This window comes from Tamandua tetradactyla, chromosome 7 (assembly GCF_023851605.1).
Source record: "Tamandua tetradactyla isolate mTamTet1 chromosome 7, mTamTet1.pri, whole genome shotgun sequence".
NCBI lineage: Eukaryota > Metazoa > Chordata > Mammalia > Pilosa > Myrmecophagidae > Tamandua > Tamandua tetradactyla.
Genome location: NC_135333.1, coordinates 62,620,116 through 62,639,072, shown reverse-complemented (window position 1 = coordinate 62,639,072; position 18,957 = coordinate 62,620,116). Strand labels below are relative to the sequence as shown.

The window sequence follows — 18,957 nt, the reverse complement described above, 5'->3', positions numbered from 1 at the left end:
GAGAGAGAAAGGAGTCATGCCCAATGCACTGGTTTGAAAGTGTTGTGTACCCCAGAAAAGCCATGTCCTTTAATCCTGATTTGAAATTGTAGGGTGAAAGCCTTTGATTAGATTGTTTCCATGGAGACTGAACCACTCAATTGTGGGTGTGACTTTTTGATAAGATTACTTCCATGGAGATGTGGCATGCCCAAATTGTGAGTGTGACCTTTTATTTAGATGGAGATGTGACTCCACCCATTCAAGGTGGGTATTGATTAGTTTACTGGAGTCCTTTTAAAAGGGAAACATTTTGAAGTTGCTTCAGAGCCAACACAGAGATGTTTGGAGATGCAGAAAGAAAACACCCCTAGGGAAGTTGTTTGAAACCAAAAGCCAGAGGACCAGCAAATGCCATCCACATGCCTCCCCAGTTCACAGAGATGTTGCAGACCCATCAACCTTTCTTGAGTCAAGGTATCTTTCTCTGTATGCCCTAGTTTGGACATCTTTTATGGCCTTTAGAACTGTAAACTTGTAACTTAATAAATTTCCTTTTAAAAAGCTGTTCCATTTCTGGTATATTGCATTTCCGGCAGCATTGATAAACCAAAACAACCAATTTCCAGGCTTATTGTTTGGCCAACCAAGTGATGCCTTTTATGAAGACTGTAAATTGGGGATGGTGGAGTAGGTTTGGGAGGAAAAATATATAGCTTTGAATGTGTTCAGTTGAGGTGCCTGTGAATTAAATGAGTAGAAATGTCTAATAGGCCTGTGGGTGTAAAAGTCTCGCTGAACATTTGAGAACCATGAGTATTTGGATGACTCTTCAGTTAATGATGTTTTTCAAGACCCTTCCCGTGGACAGAGCTAGGAATACAAAGGTAAGTCAGTTCTGGCATTATCTAGCAGGCGTCTTCTGATCCCTAGACCAGGTTAAATCCCTGTGATTTTTCTGTTAGTACTAGTTAGTTCTGTCCAAACAGTCATCACATATTGTGGTAATTACTTATTAATTGTCTACCTTCCTGACAGCCTGTAAGCTCTGTGAGTCTGGAGCCAAGCTTTGTCCATTGCTGTATCTTCAGCCCCCAGCACAGAGCCGAGTACCAGGTAGAAGCTCAGTACGTACTTCATACTTGCTATATGAATTCCAGCCAACCACCTTTAACTAGGAAATGCAAAGAAGTGCAAAGACCAGAGCTTCAGATCAGGAAGTAATGGAAGGTTTTATGAAGTTTATTTGAGCCAGGCCTTGAAGGGTGAGGAAGGGTTCTCCAATCAATCGGGGTGAAAGAGCATTCTAGGCTGGGATGCAACATAACAAAGCCAAAGGGTCATCTGTAACCAGAATGAGAGGCTACAGTTTAGGAGGGTGAGGACTGGCAGGAGATGAAGTTTGAGGAGCATCTGGGGACCCCTGAAGGCTCAGAGTCCTGGACTATCCTTACCATTGGATTTCATTCTTTATGCAATAGGTGCTATTGGAGGTTTTTAAGCAAGATAACAATATGATCAGCTTACATGTAGGGAAACTCTAGGGATAGAGTAGAGAGGTTGTGGACCCCTCCCCCTGAGAAGTGCATTTTGGGCAAGTCCCCAGGTGATTCTTCTATGGACAATCCCAAGACCACACCCAGAGATACCATGGTGTGGATGAGAACATGCAATAAGTGACACTAGTGGCAGGGAAGGCCATTTGGAGGCATAGCCAGTGAATCCAGGGAGAGTTGACCAGGGCACCCCCAGCTAAAAGCCTTCTTTTGAGGGATCTGAAATTCGGAGCCTCAGTGATACCAGAGCATCCATAATAACAGCTGCACAGATGCTCCGCATTCTTGAAGAGGATCGTATAACTATACAGCCCTTACACTGTGACTGTGTGATGTGAAAATTTGTGTCTGATGCTCCTTTTAACCAGGGTATGGACAGATGAATAAAAAAAAATAGTAAGAATAAAAAAATAAATAATAGGGGGAGATAAAGGGTAAAAATTGAGTAGATTGAAATACTGGTGGTCAATGAGAGGGAAGGAAAAGGGTATGGGATATATGAGTTCTTTTTTTTTCTTTGTATTTTTTTTCTGGAGTGATGCAAATGTTCTAAAAATGATCATGGTGAAGAATGCACAACTATGTGATGATACTGTGGGCCACTGATTGTATAATATGGTTGGGTTTATATGTGTGGAGATTTCTCAATTGAAAATAAAAGGAGTTGGGATTCTGAGGAGAAACTGATTAAGAGTTCATCAGAAAAGAGTATAAGTAAGTATGCATGCATGAATGAATGTTTGTGTGTGTCTATTCTATATCTGTCACCATCTATCCTCTATCTATTATCTATCTGTCTTTCTATCTATATCTGTCAGTCTCATGTGTCATCTTTGGTCCTGAATATTCCAGTCATAAGCAGTTGACCTTTGTGCAGGGCTGGGGTTAATGGAATTTGGAATCAACACCAAAATGCTCAGGGTCCCCTGAAAAAAAAATCCTCTTTCTTATTGGTCACTGGCAATGCTGTGCTCGCAGCATCTACTCCCTCAGGCCAAAAGCTCATGTAGGACTCTCTGGGATTGGAATCAGCCCTCTCCACACCCAGGCATACTGTGATCTGGCCGTGGAGGTTGCTGTTGGCTTCTAGCCATGCTCCGTGTCAATATCTGGAGCTGACAGTCGTGGGAGCTTGTGAAGGCCCTTGTGGTTTCTCAGTGGAAAAATTGTGTGCGGTGTGCATGATCTGTTCTGGGCGTGTCGTGGAGGAATCGCTGTGAGAGTTTTACAGTCTCTGTGCTCGTGTCTTTAGGGACCTGTGTCTGCTGGGACCCTATGGAATGAGCATGAAGTGGTGGGCCAGTGTGGCCCCTACGCTGCACTTTGTCCCTTTGCAGGATCTTCAGTAGAAGAGGGCCCTGCCCTACGAAAGCAGCTCCCAGGAACTTCCCTTTCTCATCTCTGTCGGCTTGTGTGTGTGTCAACACGACATGCACATGACAGATTGTGCACAGGGCCTCCACATAACCCAACAGGTTTTTTCAGTTTTCTCTTAATCAGCCTTGAGCAGCGGAAGGAAACCTTAAATATTTCCTTTTCTTCTCGTAAGCCATTTTTTTCTGTTAAAACAAAATTACTGGAGATGAAGCAGGGAATAATTCAAATAGCCATGTAAGTCAGGGACCTGGTTCGGCCTGGCCTCCTGGAAACTTTTTAGTTTGGGCTATGCTGGTAAAGGCTGGGCTGGCCGAGCTGACCCAGATGGAAAGGCAGATGGCAGGTCCAGTGCTGGGGGTGCTGGAGACAAGGGTGGGGAGCAGTGTAGGACATTGTGTGTTCATTTAGCCCCTCACTCCTCAATATTTTTGTATCAATGAAAACAGGTTGAGATTGATGTGGAATAGGAGCCAGGCTGTCACAGCCTGGAGCCACTGTTCAGGAAGTTACAGGGAATTTAAGATTGTATGTCTAGAAACCTCCTTTCTGCCTCCTTTTCCACCATTGCCTGGCTCCCTGCTGTACTGAAGCTCCGAAGTGGTTTTCTGTAAAGCCACAATTCCTAACATTTGTTTTTTCCTAAAACACACATGAGACTCACTCCCATGGGCATATCCAGATTACAGGCTGCGGCACAGATAAATCAGACTGTGGGTTGGGAGCAGTTCCCAGTGAAACTCCACTTCTTTCTCTCCCACTCAGGAAAGCACAGCTCAGTACAAGTAAGTGTGCAACATCACTCTGTATCCCCAGCTCTTGGCACCAGGCCTGTAATTGCAGCCAAATATTTATTAAGTGAAACATAGCCTTGAATCTACATGAATTTGTATCTTTAGAAAGTCATTCATAAACATTAGCATTTTAGCTATTAGTTAGTCGTGCATCCCAAAAGACCAGTGGAATCTTGCGATTTTGCACGACTGTTGTCATGGGTTGGTCAGATGGAATATTTGTTCGCATTCTTTTAGGCTCTTAAGGTAGTCTTAACTCTCTAACTGATAAAGTCAAGCTCAAGCTTTATCAGTCCTGCCACTTGACTGTCAGCACCATGTGGATAAACTTTTAATGGTTCCCAGAGAGGAACTTTAAGAGATTCTTAAGCAGGAGATCCAGGGAACAATGTTAATATTCTTTATGTTACTGAGGACCCTTAGTCCTTTGGGGGCTCAGCCCCTACAAATGATGTTTAATTTCAAGATACCCTATCAAGAATAAGATTCTCCTATCGAAGACAAATTTGGGATAGTTGGTCATCTTGCTTGCGTGAAAGCTGGAGCAGATGCGGACTCAAGAGCCTTGCCATCCAAAATTTTTCCATTCTGGACAATTTTTTCTAAATTGTGGTTATATATATGTATAACATAAAATTGGGTGATTTTTATAAGGATTTATGTATCACCTCTACAAACAGCCTTAAAAGGGCATATTATAGTGAAAATTATTTTTAAAAACTGTGGTGTGGACTTTGCCAATCAACACAATAATGGTAATTATTATTTGTCTGGCTGCTGGTGACAAGCTGAAGGAAACAGAATTGCAGAGTTTGGATGATTCTGGGAATTTCCATGGTTGTTGGGAGAGGCCTGGGATGGACATGGAAGGCAGAACAGGGGCAGAAGAGAGGGAGTCAGGAAGGCAGAGTCTCAGGAGTGGGGTTGCAGATGCTGAGTTGTAAACATTAGCATGGAAATGGAAATGGTGGTTAAGAGAATCAGGTGGAACATGATTTTTGCCCTTAGGTGTTGGAAAACTAGTGAATCAGGGAGAATTTTAAAATATGAATCCATACAACCGAGACTGAAATCATTTGAACAGGAGAGAGATGTAGACCTGGGCTACCAAGAGCATGAGAGAAAGAGCTAAAGAAAACAGTGTGAGAGGAGGTGGGCTCCCTTCCTCCCTGCAGGTCCCATTCAGGGTGGTCCTGAGATACCCCTATTTCATTTCTTCTTCGTGGACTCCAGGGCAATTCCCAAACATTGTAGGTTGCCTTGCCAGTAGACACGTTGAACTTTAGACAGATGCCATTTCAACATCAAGATGCAGCTTCCTTCTCTTTTTAGACCTTGAAAGCTTTGCACATCTTAATTCTAATGACGTTCAGCTTGCTTTGCTTGTTGGCTGGAAAATTAAGAAAGTTGGTCTTATAAAGGGTTTGTTGATGCCTTTGTGGTCTGAAAGATGTTTCTGTTCCAAGGTACTGAAATTTTCAGCTGCTCAGGAAAAGCTGAGAGGCATAGTTTGTCACTGTTTCATCAAATGATTGTTTCCAAAGTGCTGCCTTATTCCTCCCCAAACTGGTTTTGCTAGGAAAAACAACTTGGAAAACTGTTATTTTGTTTAACGCAGTATGTCCAAAGAGGAGAGAAGTAAAAGAATAATAACAAATACCCAAACAATGGTGGTATCCAAGGGAAAGCAGCAGAGGAGTCTTCTGAATAGGGTGGGGGATGCATGGAGCGATGGTCCTGTAAGGCAGGCCCACCTCGCCATGCGCTCCTTGGTCAAGGAGCAGGAGATACCTCCTGTTGCTTTCGGTGCCCTAGAAGGCAACCTGTCGCCTTTTTGAAGAAGTTGTTCTTCACCTAAAGTTGGGTTGAGATTATTCACCTCTGAAGAAAAGCTACGTTTTGGGGGTGACCAGTGGACGTGATTCAGCAGGCCTGCTTGTCGTTATTTGCGGAGGGGGCCCAGAGAGTACACCCTTCCTTGCGTTCTTGAGGGAAACTATATGGTTTCCTTCTGTAACACCTTCCCAGAGGGGTGTGAAAGCCAACATAAAAGACTTGTGGACTATTTGCACTAAATATTAAATGGGATAGTTGTTCTTCTGTCCTTCTAGTTCTGGATTGTTTAGGGTTCTTCTAAGGAAGAAACGAAAAACCTATACCGTAAAACGTATCAATGAAGCATTTGGACTGATGAAAACACAGCAGAGTTGTCAGAGTTATTTTATTTGTAGTTATTTCGGTTTTTTTAAAAGGTTATTTTTAGGTTTTGTTTTTTATTGTAGTTATTGTTTGACCATAGGCTCTTTTTTAAGGGAATTTGAAAAAAGGACTGGAAAAATTATTACTCAGTGTGGAATTTGGTTTGAAATATATGCTGACTTTTAACTTTCAGGAATAGTCTAGTCCTCGATCATTCCAGAATGAGTTTAGGAATTTGTACTCATTTCCTTTTTACTGGGTATCTGCATATATCACTAGTTCAGTTGGGATTAGAAGGATGAGCAGTCTCTCTGTGCTGAAATAGAACAAACAATCCAAACGAGCAGTTTGGGCAAACCTGAAAGGTTCATCTTTATCAAATAACCCTTAATAAACATCCCTGAATAAATGACATTATACATAGAAGACACACTTCCTTCCATTGAGGACATTTTTAAACGAAGGTTCCAAATAGACTAATAAAAATGGTTAACGATTTATATTTTTATCCCTGCTTTGCCCTGAGATTAAGCGGTCGGGGTTTGTGGATATTTGCTGAGCGTCGAGGGGAAGGGTCAATGTGTATAAATAAGGAGGAGGATATCTGGCCAGGTTGGGAACATGACCTCCTGCCCTCCTGAGCCTGGGAAGCCCGAGTGAATACCCTCAATTCTAGCCCTGAATGGACACGGCGAGAACTCTCCCCTCTGCATGCGGTGCAGGGTTAGAGGTTAATGAATGAGTGCTCTCCCCACACATAGGATTCTGTTGGATGGTGGTTTTATAAATAAGAGCTTAAATGGGGTCAGAATAGGACCTGCATATTGCTTCCAAATGCTGAATCTTTTTGAAGGGATGGTGTTCAAAGTTGACATCTTTCCACTAGGAAAGGGAGGGCCGAGGCTCTCGTTCTTGGAGAACTGGGTGACTACTGCTGGCTAAATATGTCTAAAAGCAGGACCAAATGGAAAACAAAGGGGGAGGGGGGGTCCTTGCTGCCCCCTATTCTTCTCTAGTAATCCCTTAAAAAATAATTGCAGACCCAAACCTCTGGCTTCCAGCACATTTTCCACTTGATTAGAGGCCTTTGTAAGGTAGGGAAAGGGACCTGCAGACTTGTACATTGTGCTGGGGCCTGAAACGTCCAGCTGGGATTTTTTTTCCATCAAAAGGGGATTTTAGTTAAACCATTATCAGGGGCTTAAAGGAGAAAAGCTGTTGAGCTGCAAGTGAGGGGGTAGATTAGCATCAGCGGGCTTGCTTTTGGCACCAGTGGAAGGGTGGGAAGGGGTTCAGCCACTTGCACACAGGCTCCTCAGGTTCTCTGTGAGTCCCTGGCAGGTGTGGAGGTAGGACTAATGGACTGCAGGGTTTGCTCTGGGGCGTCAATTGGAAGGCAACCCAAACCTGCTCGGAGGTGTGCAAGAGGCCCTGGGTCTCATAGCATTACAGGTGGCTTACATGCACATCACCAGGAATTTCCCAAGGGCAGCCCTCCTAGAAGCAGCAGAAAAGCGAGGGTGGGGGGCAGTGGCCATGCTGGGACACCTTAAAGGGTGACTGTGTGTCCGGTGGAACATTTTACTTTTTGGAGGAAGTTTGGGGACAGGACTGAGCGTGCAGAGAGAGGATGGTTCAGAAAGCGTCTACCCTGAACTGAGGCTGTGTGGCTGCTGTGCAGCCATGGGAGCCCTCCAGGGTGAGGATGGGGGGAGAGTTCCCTGAAATAGAAACTTGTCTTGGAGATTCACAGAACTGTCAGCCGTATCTTCCTCACCAAAATGGAGCACAGAGGTCATGCGGGATTAAAAGGGAGCACAGTCGAGCCTGCATGGGAAACGCTGGTTTTCTGTTTCTCCCTGCACACACTAGGTCGTTCTAATTTGGTTTCCCCTGTGAAATTGGGATAATGGGTAAAACCTAACCATCTTCCCGGCTGCCATGAGTGTACAGCTAGAGAGGGGGTGGCCGTGGGGGTCAGGCAGCCACTGACATGCCCTCCAGAGACCCATCTCCTCAATTGCAGGCCCATCGCCAGACCTGCCCTGCGGCCAAACGTTGGAATTTTTGCCTCGAGTTAGAATTCAAACGATCAAAGAAAGAGAGCCTATCTTCTTGAAAACCTGCTGGTCCGGGAAAGCTGTTCTGGAGGCAGCAAACCAAAGAACCGTCCTCCAGACGCCCCTCCACGATCACCTTCAGGCACTGCAGGGCGCTGACAGCTTACCCGTCCCCTTGCTTTAATTCCAGGTCATTTGTCTTTACTCTGGCTCGTCAGACTCCTAGCTTTGCATGGAGTGATAACGTGTTTTCTCTTCTTTCCTCTCCGTCTTCCGTTTCATTTGTTTGTTCCCCCTGAGTCTGTACTCTGCCTGTATGGTCACTAATAGTGGCATACGTCTGCTGTGGTTTCCATGAGGTTGTCCAGGGAGCTTTTTGCTTTTTTAAGACCTGTGTGGTGGAGCCAGGAATGGCAGTTTGCTTCATGACTAAGCCCTGAGTTCCCGAAGCTTTTCCTTTCTTTTTTTTCATTCTCTAAGCACAACATGACCCCCTGCCTTATGGAGCTGATAAAAGGTGATTCACCCACTAATGCAGCTGCCCTTAGACCTGCACTTTGATTCCCTGAGTACAGAAGATTGGGGGCTCAGAAGGCAAGGCCTGCTAAGGCCTCTCCTGGCTTTAGCGTCTCCTTTATTGTGGCATTTGTGGAATCTGGCCAGTTTTGCTCAGAAGGTTCTTTTTCCTTGTTTTGATTTCTGCTACCTTTTCCTAACGTCCATTTTCCATAGGAAGAATTTCAGGCAAGCAACCTCACTTCTTTATTAGGGCTCTTAACATTTTCAGTTTCCTAGACTCCTTTACATTTTATAGAGCTCTTTAGCTGGGAAAATTCTTTTAGTAATAATAAAACGAACAGATAATCTTGATATTTTAAAAATATTTGCCTTCCCTCAAAGGACCTCAAAAACATTTCATCTTAGACAATACACTTTATATACTTTTTGTAATATTAAAAAAAAAACCAGCTCTTTTGCTCTTGCTATTAAAATTGGTATCTCCATGGATAACCGAAACATTTTTCTATATCTATTCTCCCAAACTTCCCAGATATGGCAGTCTAACAGGATTTGTGAGCTTGAGATAGTTTTGAAGAAGAATTAGAAATTGTTCTTTGATTCCTGCAGGTTCCCAAAGCAGAGGGCTGCTAGCTACTGCAGGGAACCTTTGTGAGGGGGTCACGTTTTTTACCTTGCTCAAAAACAAATGTGCAGCTCTTGGTCTCTTGGGAGTAGCTTCACTGGTATTTTAAAATTCAATTTCATCTCATCAGCGATGTGAGACTTCTCTCTAGTCAACTCTTACACCCTGGGGAAATTCTTTTGAGAGAGAAGACCAGGTAAGAGGAGGGTGGGTGACCAGAGGGGATTTGTCAGATGGGAGGTCGTGGTGCCCCAGTGGAAAGAGCCGCCAACTCGCAGACAATGCTGCCGCCTGCCGGCAAAACTTAGGACTTGTATATTTTGGAATAAATTTCATCTTCCCTCTTACCATCTTCCACTTTTGAGAGCAAATATTTAGTGTTGCGTTAACCATACTTTATTTTGCTGCCTTATATCGGAACCTAAAATCATTTTAATAAACTTGGGGTAAAGGGATCCTAGTTTCCTCTGATCCTGGTTATGTAACCCAACAGTGTATCCCCATCACAGGGAGGAGGGTAAATCGTGGGTGAGTGGGCCGGAGAGTTGTATTTTTGGTTTGGGGTGGGGGTGGGGAGGATCAGGGGAACAGTCCGGAACAAGGAGACAAAAGCTATTTTCCATCTCCACCTTTCAATTATGCATAGGGTTTGACTTCTAACCCATGTATACACATTTTTATGTTTGAAGTGAACAGGGGTGAAGCTCACTAAATGCCGTGTGGTATCACTCTAGTGAGTTTCTGCAGTTTCTCTTGTGATTCCATTGAAAATTAGACCCTTCTGTGGGGGGAAGGATGGGCCAGCTGGTTCCCTTAGGGTCCCACTGTTCTGACTGTCATGGTTTGGCTGCAAGCACAATGGCCGAGCATCTGTCTCAAGTGCAGACACCGGCTCAGGCTGGAGGAGCCCCTCAGCTGTTCTGGGCTCAGGAAACTTCCAGACCATCTCTGCTCCCTTACAGCAGTAGGCTATGAGCCTGGCAGAGCCCAGGGGGCCCCAGAACCCAGCCATACCATTGATACAGAGTCCTGAAAAACTATCTAGATTTTGAAATGGACTAGAAGAGCTAGGAATTGTCATTTGAATCTAGCTGGATTTTCCTATTGTTTGTTTAAGACACACCTACTGGCCATCTCTTTTAAAGAAACTTTAATAGTTCATAGCAGTGGGTTCTTGAGATGAAGTTAAGGTTTAAAACTTTGGAAATAAAAATGGAAGGCATCAACTAGGTCATCATCCATCTAAGAACATTGGGAATTTATTTGAGGGGATTAACTGTTGTAGTTTCTCCCTTATTTTAAACATCTGTCCAATTATAGCCTCGGTGAATTTTCTAAAGATTCCAAGGAATATCCAGACTAATTTGTTTTGTCTCCTCTTATCTAGAGACCATTTCTAAAAGAGCCTTGCCCTGGGCTGGAAGATGGAAGCAGGTAGCTCTTCCTACACAAATATGGACATAAAATAATGCCATTTGGGATAAACATTTCCTAAGGAGAAATATTATTATAGATGTTCATAACATACTCATGTTTCTCATACTTTTTTTTTTCATACTCTTTTTAGATGAGGAAAACAATGTTTTCCAAGCCATACTGAGTAATCCCATACTATTCATGATAAATTAATCTGGTGTCAGACAACTATTTCCCCACCATCCAATCCCAGCATCTTACATTCATGATATGAGTGATAATTATTGACAGGCAGCTGCGTGCTAGGCCAATTCTTCTCAAGTGTAGATTACATAAATTGAGGAGTAATAAATATAAGAGGGTGCCTGGTATTAACAAATTAGACCCTTTTACTCTTCCTGAACAAGAGGGTCTTGTAACTAAAACATCTGTGAAGTGTTTTTACCTTTGAATGAAGAGAAAATAGCTGGTGTTCCTGAACTTGATTCTGAAAGACTGTAAAAGGATTGCAGTAGAGTTGTGTGATGGACATTTGTAGTGTGGCAAACTTGTCTGTAAGTTCTTAGCTTTGAGGCTATCACAAGCACAGACGTCCAGCATCTGTACTTCACATCACTGTGTGTGGCGAAGCAGTGTTTTTGAAACTGGCTCAAGCCCTTGGAGGGTAACAGGCAACAGATTCGGCACTACTAGCTATTGTCATCCCCTGTAGTCCATTTGCCAACTTGCACTGGTTTTTCAGCTTCTTGAGTAATTGTGTACATATAGTGCTTGGAAACAATATCTAAGAAAGTCTGCATAACTCAATGCGTATTAAATTGTAGTAATGACTTTCAGGGTTATTGTTTTGTTCTATTTTGTTTTTTACTCCCACCAAAAATACTAAGCTATAGTTTAGCACCTTTCTGAAGAGAAGGGTCTGTTGGTAGTTGCAGTGTCTCCGGGAAAGATCAAACAACCACCTGCATGCTATCACCTCTGTCATTACTGTCTGGAGCAGCCTTGGTTCTGAAACTGACTTGTCACTTAGGCAGAACCTTTTCAACCCTGTCAGGACTCTTTCTCCATTGATAAGATTAAATGTACGGTATCTGCCAGGTTTGGGAAAAGGAAAATTTTGCAACAGAGGACTTAAACACTGTGCTATGATGAAATCATTCCAGTAAATGACAGCCATCACACCGGCTGGCTTTGGGAGACCTGATTAAAGTACCTCTTTAATTGGGACTTGCCACTTCCACTATCAGAAATAAAAATGGACTTCTAAGGATATGTGGCACTTGCCCCTAAAACAATTAAAAGTAGAAGAGTAATAAGAAAATAAACACTTAAGTCTTTGTTTCTAAGAAGATGTGCACATGTTTCTGGGTTAACAAACAGCAGGCTGAGGGACCCGGTTTCTGTTTTGTTTTATTTGGGGTGGTAAGCAGTGCCCACTGTAGTGTTGGGCAGTTAAGATCTCAAGCTTACTTTTTCTTGCACCTTAATGGGAAGACGCAGCCTTACAAAGAATCAAGTGTCCTGGGTTGGTAAAGGCAGCTCCACCAGGCAAAATCAAAGCAATTCCTAGAAAAGAGGAAAAGACTGGAACTGAACATTTGTGGAGATTTAAACTTACCAACTGATTAGAAATACCTGCTTCCCATCCAAGAGCTGAGAATATATGCTGTTATCCCAGCCATACCATTTACCTTTGATAATGATAAGCAAATGAATAACAGCTGGCACTAATCCAAATATGATTATTTCATGTCTCACTGCATGCAATTTTTTGAAAAAAAATTGAACTGGCTACCCAATATTTGAATATGTGGCCCAAGCATAAGCTTAGGTTTGCACATGGCTTTCTGATGTCTGTGCTCTACCCGCAGTCAACATTATTTTGCCAGAAAGCCTCACCCCTCTGGTTCCTCAGGGGTTCACAGTGGCACAAAATGTAGGTCTTGCCCTACACTAAAGGGATAGAATTAACTTTTAAAAGGGCTGATGTTTGATGCAGGGAAGAGAAAGAGAACAGAAAGCAGGAACCACTAGCTGACTCACACAGTCCCTCCCTCTCGAAGGCAGAACAGAGCTAAGATCAGAGGCCAGGGGCTCCCCCTTTCATCCCACTGGGGAGAGACAGTTGTCAGAAGCTGCATGAGGTCTTGGTTTTGTTTTACAGATCTGAGCTTTTAATCAAGAGGTTCTTCTTCTTTTGGAACACAGTGGTCCCTGCGGGCCACTACCCTTTCCCCTTTGAAAACCTGAGTTCAAATTCTCCATGTCAAAAGTAAAAGGTTTTACTTATATTGCAAGACTGTATCTACCTAGTAACTGTTGCAGGAAAGCACCAAGATTTGGGGGATAAGCTATGCTTCAATTTACAGTCCTCAGATGTATCTTTTAAAAGAAAGTTCTTATCTTTGAAAAGAAACTCAATAAAAGGAAAATTTACTTTTTCAAATCTGTTGATTTGAATTATGAAATTATGACCAGTTTTTCTTAACTATTTCAGTTTTAATAAACGTAATAGTTAGGCAAACATCCTTGTTGCTGTTGCCAGTGTAGAATAAATCAAGCAGGTTTCTCCAAATCCTGCCCCTCTCCCCACCAAGTTAGGATAGGAATTCAGCAGGAAGGAGTCCCAGGGCAGGGAGACTTGCACAAGGCGCCCAGTATACTCAGCTTGGGACTTGTTATGCCCTGGGGTGGGGGAAAGCTGCAGAAAGTGTCTGAACACCCCAGTTGCAGTTATAGGTTGTCTTTTCAGTGCAGATATTAAAGGGCTACTGCCCAAAGAGACACAGAAGGGAGAGGTACATGAAGCCCTTTCTTTACCACTACCCAGTTTCTAGATAAGGTTTATTACTTTGTAGATAAGATATATATTTTTATATTTTGTTTTTTCAGTCCTGAGTTTCAGTAGATACCTAAAATTGCCTTAATGTGTTTTTAACATTTGTACCCGCCCCTGCCCCACCCATACGTAGCAGTTCATTTCCTAGAGCTTATACTCTTTAAGGGGTTTCTTTGCCTTCCTTTGGTGTGGTGCCCATCGCATCCTCCCTACCTCCGGAAGCCCACCCTTCTTCCCAAGCTGTGCCCTGGGGCAGGAGCTCCTCACAGCTGCCGATCACTTCAGTGAGGGTCACCTTCCTGGAAAACAGGGTCAGACCGGGAACAAAACAAAACCTCATAGAGAAGGGAACTGGACTTTAGACCCAGACCTGGGTTTGCAATCCTGCCCCGCTAGCTTTCAGGCTGGGTGCCTTTAGGCAAGTTCCATACCTTACTGTAAAGAAAGGGATACCTGTTTCACAGTGGGTTAAAATGAGATATTTACCAGGTACCATGCAAAGCACACCATAGGTTCTCAACACATGTTCATTTCCTTCATCCAAAAAGCCTGAGATTAGCAAATGATCTTGACTAATGAGATAACTAGTGGTTTATTCATCTTTTCCAGAGAAGCTCCGGACAGTTGTTCTTAAGTATGCCCAATTTGGGATAAGGACACTAGGCCCATGCTCTTAACTTTGAAATATTAATTTACCAGCCTCTAATGAAGTGTATATTTAATGTTAAAAAAAAAAAAAAAGCTAAGCAAAGCAGAAAACCCTCTAGGTTATAGCTGGCAGGATTATTTTGTGAATTAAAATGAAGAATGGGAGCATAGCACCTAAGACCTGGGAGGCGCCTGCGTTTTTACTGACTGGAACTGTGCAGTCATGCAAGCTCTTGAAAGAAAAGCCAGGCTTAGAACCTCCATAACTCGTGTTAACCTTCACGCATTGTAGTGTCAGGTGCCAAATGACAAACTGACCCTAATCCAGAATCCTTATTTCTTACTAGGGTTCACACATAACTATTTTTTTTCCCAGGCAATATGCAATGTAATGTAAGTGGGAAGAAAGAGATCTACACCTTCCCCAAAGAAAAGGAAGATGGATCTAGTGTCAGGCTCGATTAGACCCAATTGTGATGTCCCTCTCTAGAAAGAAACAATGCTGCTTTTGTGTTACGTTCAATCAGAAAGTTTGGAAATTTTACAAAATAATCTTATCCCAAGAAAAACCTGAGCTTTAGCCTCCTTCCTGGAAAGAGGGGCTGATCCAGGAAAGTTTTATCTACTCTTATCAGCTCTTGCTTGGGATCAGTGTTTAAAAAAAAAAAAAAGTAATCTCAGAAACAACTAAGATAGACCCTTGTGAAATCAGGAATATGAATTACTCCACTGTTAAAGAGCTTTTATACTCTTTATGTTTCCACAACCCTACCACTGGGTGTCAGCTTATTTATTGCCTACCAGAGCAGCTTCTTTGCTAGAATTGTGGGTATTCATCTGTCCTGAAGTCAGTCTTAGAACCCTCTATAACAGGGAGGAGTGGCCAGCCTCAGAGCTGGAAGTGCTTAAAATGCAAATGTGTAAGAATTCCCGGCCAAGGGCCCCATCCCCCAGGAAAGTGCTTAAATACAGCCAGGCCTGGAGGGGAATGTTAAAAAGAGGGGTTGAACTGCCCTCCTCCCTTCCACTGGGACCCTCACTCACTCAGGGAGATTCAGTATGCATGACTGAGCAGGCGAGCAGGCAGGGACAGTGCTCTTTTAACTTTTCTGAACAATGGCTTCAGTTCCCTCCACTCACACCCACTCCAAGGGCCAAGAAATCCATCTTTCTTCCCCACTTCCAGATCTCATGACCCACTTTTCAGTATCTACTCCTAGATCCCATTTCCACCCTCACCCCACCCCACAAAGGACCACTAGGGGGGAAACTGACTATTAAAAAGCTGGTTAAAATCCCCCCCCCCATTTTGTTCAATTTCTTTAAATGTCCATGTTGTTGAGTTTAAAACCAAAAGCTCTGTAATCTCCAGACTAATCACATTTCTAGAAACAGAACATTTGGATGTCAGTAGTAAGCCTAATACAGAATAAACTTTTAACCTTGCGTTTCCTTGCACCGCAGAGGCTGCAAATTCTGAACCTTATTTCCTTTGACTTTGAGCACACCAAATAGCACCTCCTACCCTGGCATGAACCCAAACACACAATGCCTTCAAAATAATGCACAGATACGAGGTTTGTTTTTTTTTCCAAAACATACTTCATATTTCCTCTTTTATTATATAAATATCAGTTTAACCTTTTACTGTAAGAATATAAACGTTTTAAGAGGATCTTTGTAATTATTTATATAAATTCACAAACAGTACAATTAATTGATAAAGGTCTCTGGGTTCCTTTTACTCCATGTTGGTAAAGATCTGGCATGTTGCTGTGGAGGATTCTAAAAAAAAATAAACAAAAAATCCAACAAAAATATACATCCTACTCAAAAGCGAATCTTTTGTTTTTAAAGCCACAAGTTCAAACCCCCACCAAAATAAAGAAAGTCATCTATTCTTCCATTTAGAAACAATTTTTTAAAACCCACAAACTCCATTTTATTAACAGAACAGAGATAGACATGGATTTCAGTCTCCTTCCTCCCTTTGCGTTGAGCCCAGGGGCTCCTGCAGGCCAGCTCTGCTCCTCTGCTTCCAATAGGAAGCCTCACTGGGTGACCTTTTTGTGAGGAAACTTGGAAAGAGGGCGAAGAAGGGCAGAGTTTGCATATATAATAATCATCTTCAAGACATAATCTGCATCTCAGACAGACAAACAAAAAAACAGTTCAACTCTCATTTCTCCCACACATTTGTGCTATAAATTAAGTCAAGATTTAGAAATATCATTAGGTCCTCAAATCCCAATGGATATGGAGAAAATTATAGCCAGAAAGTGGAAGTGGGACACACTGGATGGATGATGGGTTGGGAAGAAGCCAAAACAAAAAAGACATACAAACCCAACGGGCATCTTTCCAGGGTAGGCACAAAATGTTTCAGTCTCAAAATATCTCTCTTGTAGAATTCCAGGGCTTCAGAGAAAAAAGTAAACTAAAACGAGGTAGCCAGACACACACATATATATATAATTTATATATATATAATATATAGAATATTTTCAGCAGAAAAAAAAGTACTTTAAAAAAGGCTGTGATTTCAAATTTCTTCCAAAAAAAAAAAAAGATAAAAGATAACAATGAACATCAAAGTTTGGTAAAAGGAGAAGTGATGAGAAGACTGGAACTAGTTACAGACGTGAAAGAAGGGTGAAAAGGCCGTTGTAGTTGGGTTTGCTTTTTATACACTTCAAAATAAAAACCAGATCACAGTATTCAAATGAAAGTTTAAGTGAAGGCAGACATTTTCTTCAACTCCCCAGGGTTGAAAGGACTAGTTACTCTCCCCCGTCCCCCACCCCATTTTCAAATGCATCACAGTGGGGAAACAGTAGCTGAATCAGTCCTCCATCCGTCTTCCAAAGAGGAGTGGGTAAGTAACTGAGTCCATCTCTCCCTCCTCTGGGGAAAGGAGAGGGGAACAAGCTTAGGGTATCAGAAGAGTGATGGGGTTAGATCGGTTTCCATCCCCAGATGGGGTGAGAATGGGCGCTTGGTAGGGGATGGATGGTGGGAGGAAGGAGAAACGAGCCTGAGGCTTCCTCCTTCGCCCCATCCCATCGACTGCAATGATTTATGTATACATATGCATGGAGAGGGAGGAGGGGGCGGTGGTGGTAAAGGAAGGGTGAAGAGGGCAGGACAAGGGGAGCTGGTGCTGCCGCCCTCACCTGACCTTCTCACTGTCCGTCATCTGCCAGAGTCCCAGGTTGAGTACCTTGAGGCAGGGCAACTGCGTAATGCGCTCCAGTCCGCGCTTGGTGATTCGGGTACAGCCATACAGGTCGATGCCGGTGAGCTGGCTCAGGTGCTCAGCGATCAGCTCCAGGCCCTTGTCCGTGATGCGCACACACTGTCCGATGTTGAGCGTGCGCAGCCCGTGCATCTGCCGCACCATGCGGTTGATGCCATCGTCACTGATGTGGCAAGAACAGAGGGAGAGGGACTTGAGGCCGTCCAGCCCCTGAGCTATGTAGGCCAGACTCTGGTCCCCCACCTTGTCACAGAAGGACACATCCAGCCCCGAGAGGCGCAGGCTGCCCATCGCCAGATGCATGATGCCTGTGTCACTGATGTTGTCACAGGAACGCAGGTTAAGGCTGCGTAGGCTGCCCATGTGCGACAGGTGCAGGAGGCCCGCGTCCGAAATTCCCCCGCAGAAGCTGAGGTTGAGGAGCCTTAGGCCCGTCAGCCCGCGGGAGATGTGCTTTAGGGAAAGATCGGTGAGCTTCTGGCAGTCCTGCAGCGTGAGCTGCTCCAGGCCCAGGCAGCCCTCGGCCGCACTGCGGGTCATGCCAGCCAGATGCCCGATGCCCACGTCCGAGAGGTGGCGGCAGCTGCGGAGGTTAAGGCTCTTGAGGCGCTGCAGGCCCCAGGCGATGAGCAAGAGGCCAGTGTTGGTGATGTTGCTGCAGCCCCCAAGCTCCAGCACCTCCAGGCCCTTTAGATACTGGGCGATGCGGCCCAAGCTGCTGTCGGTGATCTGCTTGCAGAGGCTTAGATTGAGGGCGCGCAAGGAACTGATCTCCTGCACGAACGCGTGGCCTAGCCCGTTGTCGGTGAGATTGTAGCAACCGCTGAGGTTGAGACTCTCGATGTTGGCCATGCCCTGAATCACGTAGCTGAGGCTGCGACGGAGGCTCAGGATCTGTACCCGGCGGATGCCCCGGGCCTGCAGGCTGGGGAACAGCGACGGGTTGGCCCGGCGCAGGTGCAGCTTGGCCTCCACACCCCGCCACACCGACTTGTGGTAGGCGGCGTCCCGCCAGGCCGTGCACACCTGCGCCGCACGCCCCTTGTCCCGGACGTCCAGGTAGCCGAAGATCATGGCCAGCAGCTCGGGGAATAAGCATGAGATGTGGGTCTCCATCTTCCTCCTCCCCCCTCCGCAGCGCCGGGGGGAGGAGGAGCGGGCTCCGCCGCTCGGGCCCCGCGGAGGCGACGCGCGCGGTTCCTCCCGGCCGCTGCCGCCGCCGCGGGCCCAACTGACGGCCCCTCCCCGCCTTCCGGCTCCGGCTGCCGCAGCCGCTCCTCCTCCTGCTCCGTCCGTCCTTCCTTCCTGCCTGCCTGCCGGCGTCGCCTCCCTGCCCTCCCCCCGCCCCGGGCTCCGCTCGGTCCTCACATCCCGGGCGGGGAAGGCGCCCCTTCCTCGCTCCCAGAGCCCGGCCGGGCCCGCCGCCGCCGCCGCCGCCTGCGGTCTAACCACGCCGCGCTCCGGCCGCGCCGCGCCGCCCGCTGCGCCGCTCCCACGCCCCCTGCCGCATCCTCCGCCTCCTGAGCTGCTGCCTCCAGCTGCCGCCCGGCTCGGCGGGCCAGTGAGAGGACCCCGGGGGCTGGGCGCTCCGGCTCGGGGCGCCGCCGAGGCTTCCTGCTGCCTTTGTCTCTCGCCCGCTTTTCAAACCTCTCTGCCCCGGGCCGCCCGCACTCCACCGACCTGGCGGGGGGA

At 45.3% G+C, this 18,957-nt stretch overlaps 1 protein-coding gene across 6 annotated transcripts; it reads right to left on the bottom strand.

Moving 5' to 3' along the window:
• Nucleotides 1–11,914: 11,914 nt before the first annotated feature.
• Nucleotides 11,915–18,484, bottom strand: FBXL14 (F-box and leucine rich repeat protein 14). 6 transcript variants are annotated; one of them, XM_077169615.1, is made up of 3 exons: nt 18,292–18,372; nt 17,183–18,190; nt 15,537–15,794 (listed from the first exon to the last, which is right to left on the bottom strand). In XM_077169615.1, exons 2-3 carry the CDS (start codon nt 18,115–18,117, stop codon nt 15,698–15,700), a joined length of 1,032 nt encoding a protein of 343 aa, XP_077025730.1. In that variant the 5' UTR covers nt 18,118–18,190; nt 18,292–18,372; the 3' UTR covers nt 15,537–15,697. The 6 variants fall into 6 exon arrangements, with proteins under 6 accessions (XP_077025726.1, XP_077025728.1, XP_077025729.1 ...); XM_077169611.1 differs by lacking the exon at nt 15,537–15,794 and adding an exon at nt 11,915–12,088 and having other exon boundaries at nt 17,183–18,484; XM_077169613.1 differs by lacking the exon at nt 15,537–15,794 and adding an exon at nt 11,915–12,088 and having other exon boundaries at nt 17,188–18,484.
• Nucleotides 18,485–18,957: the final 473 nt, after the last annotated feature.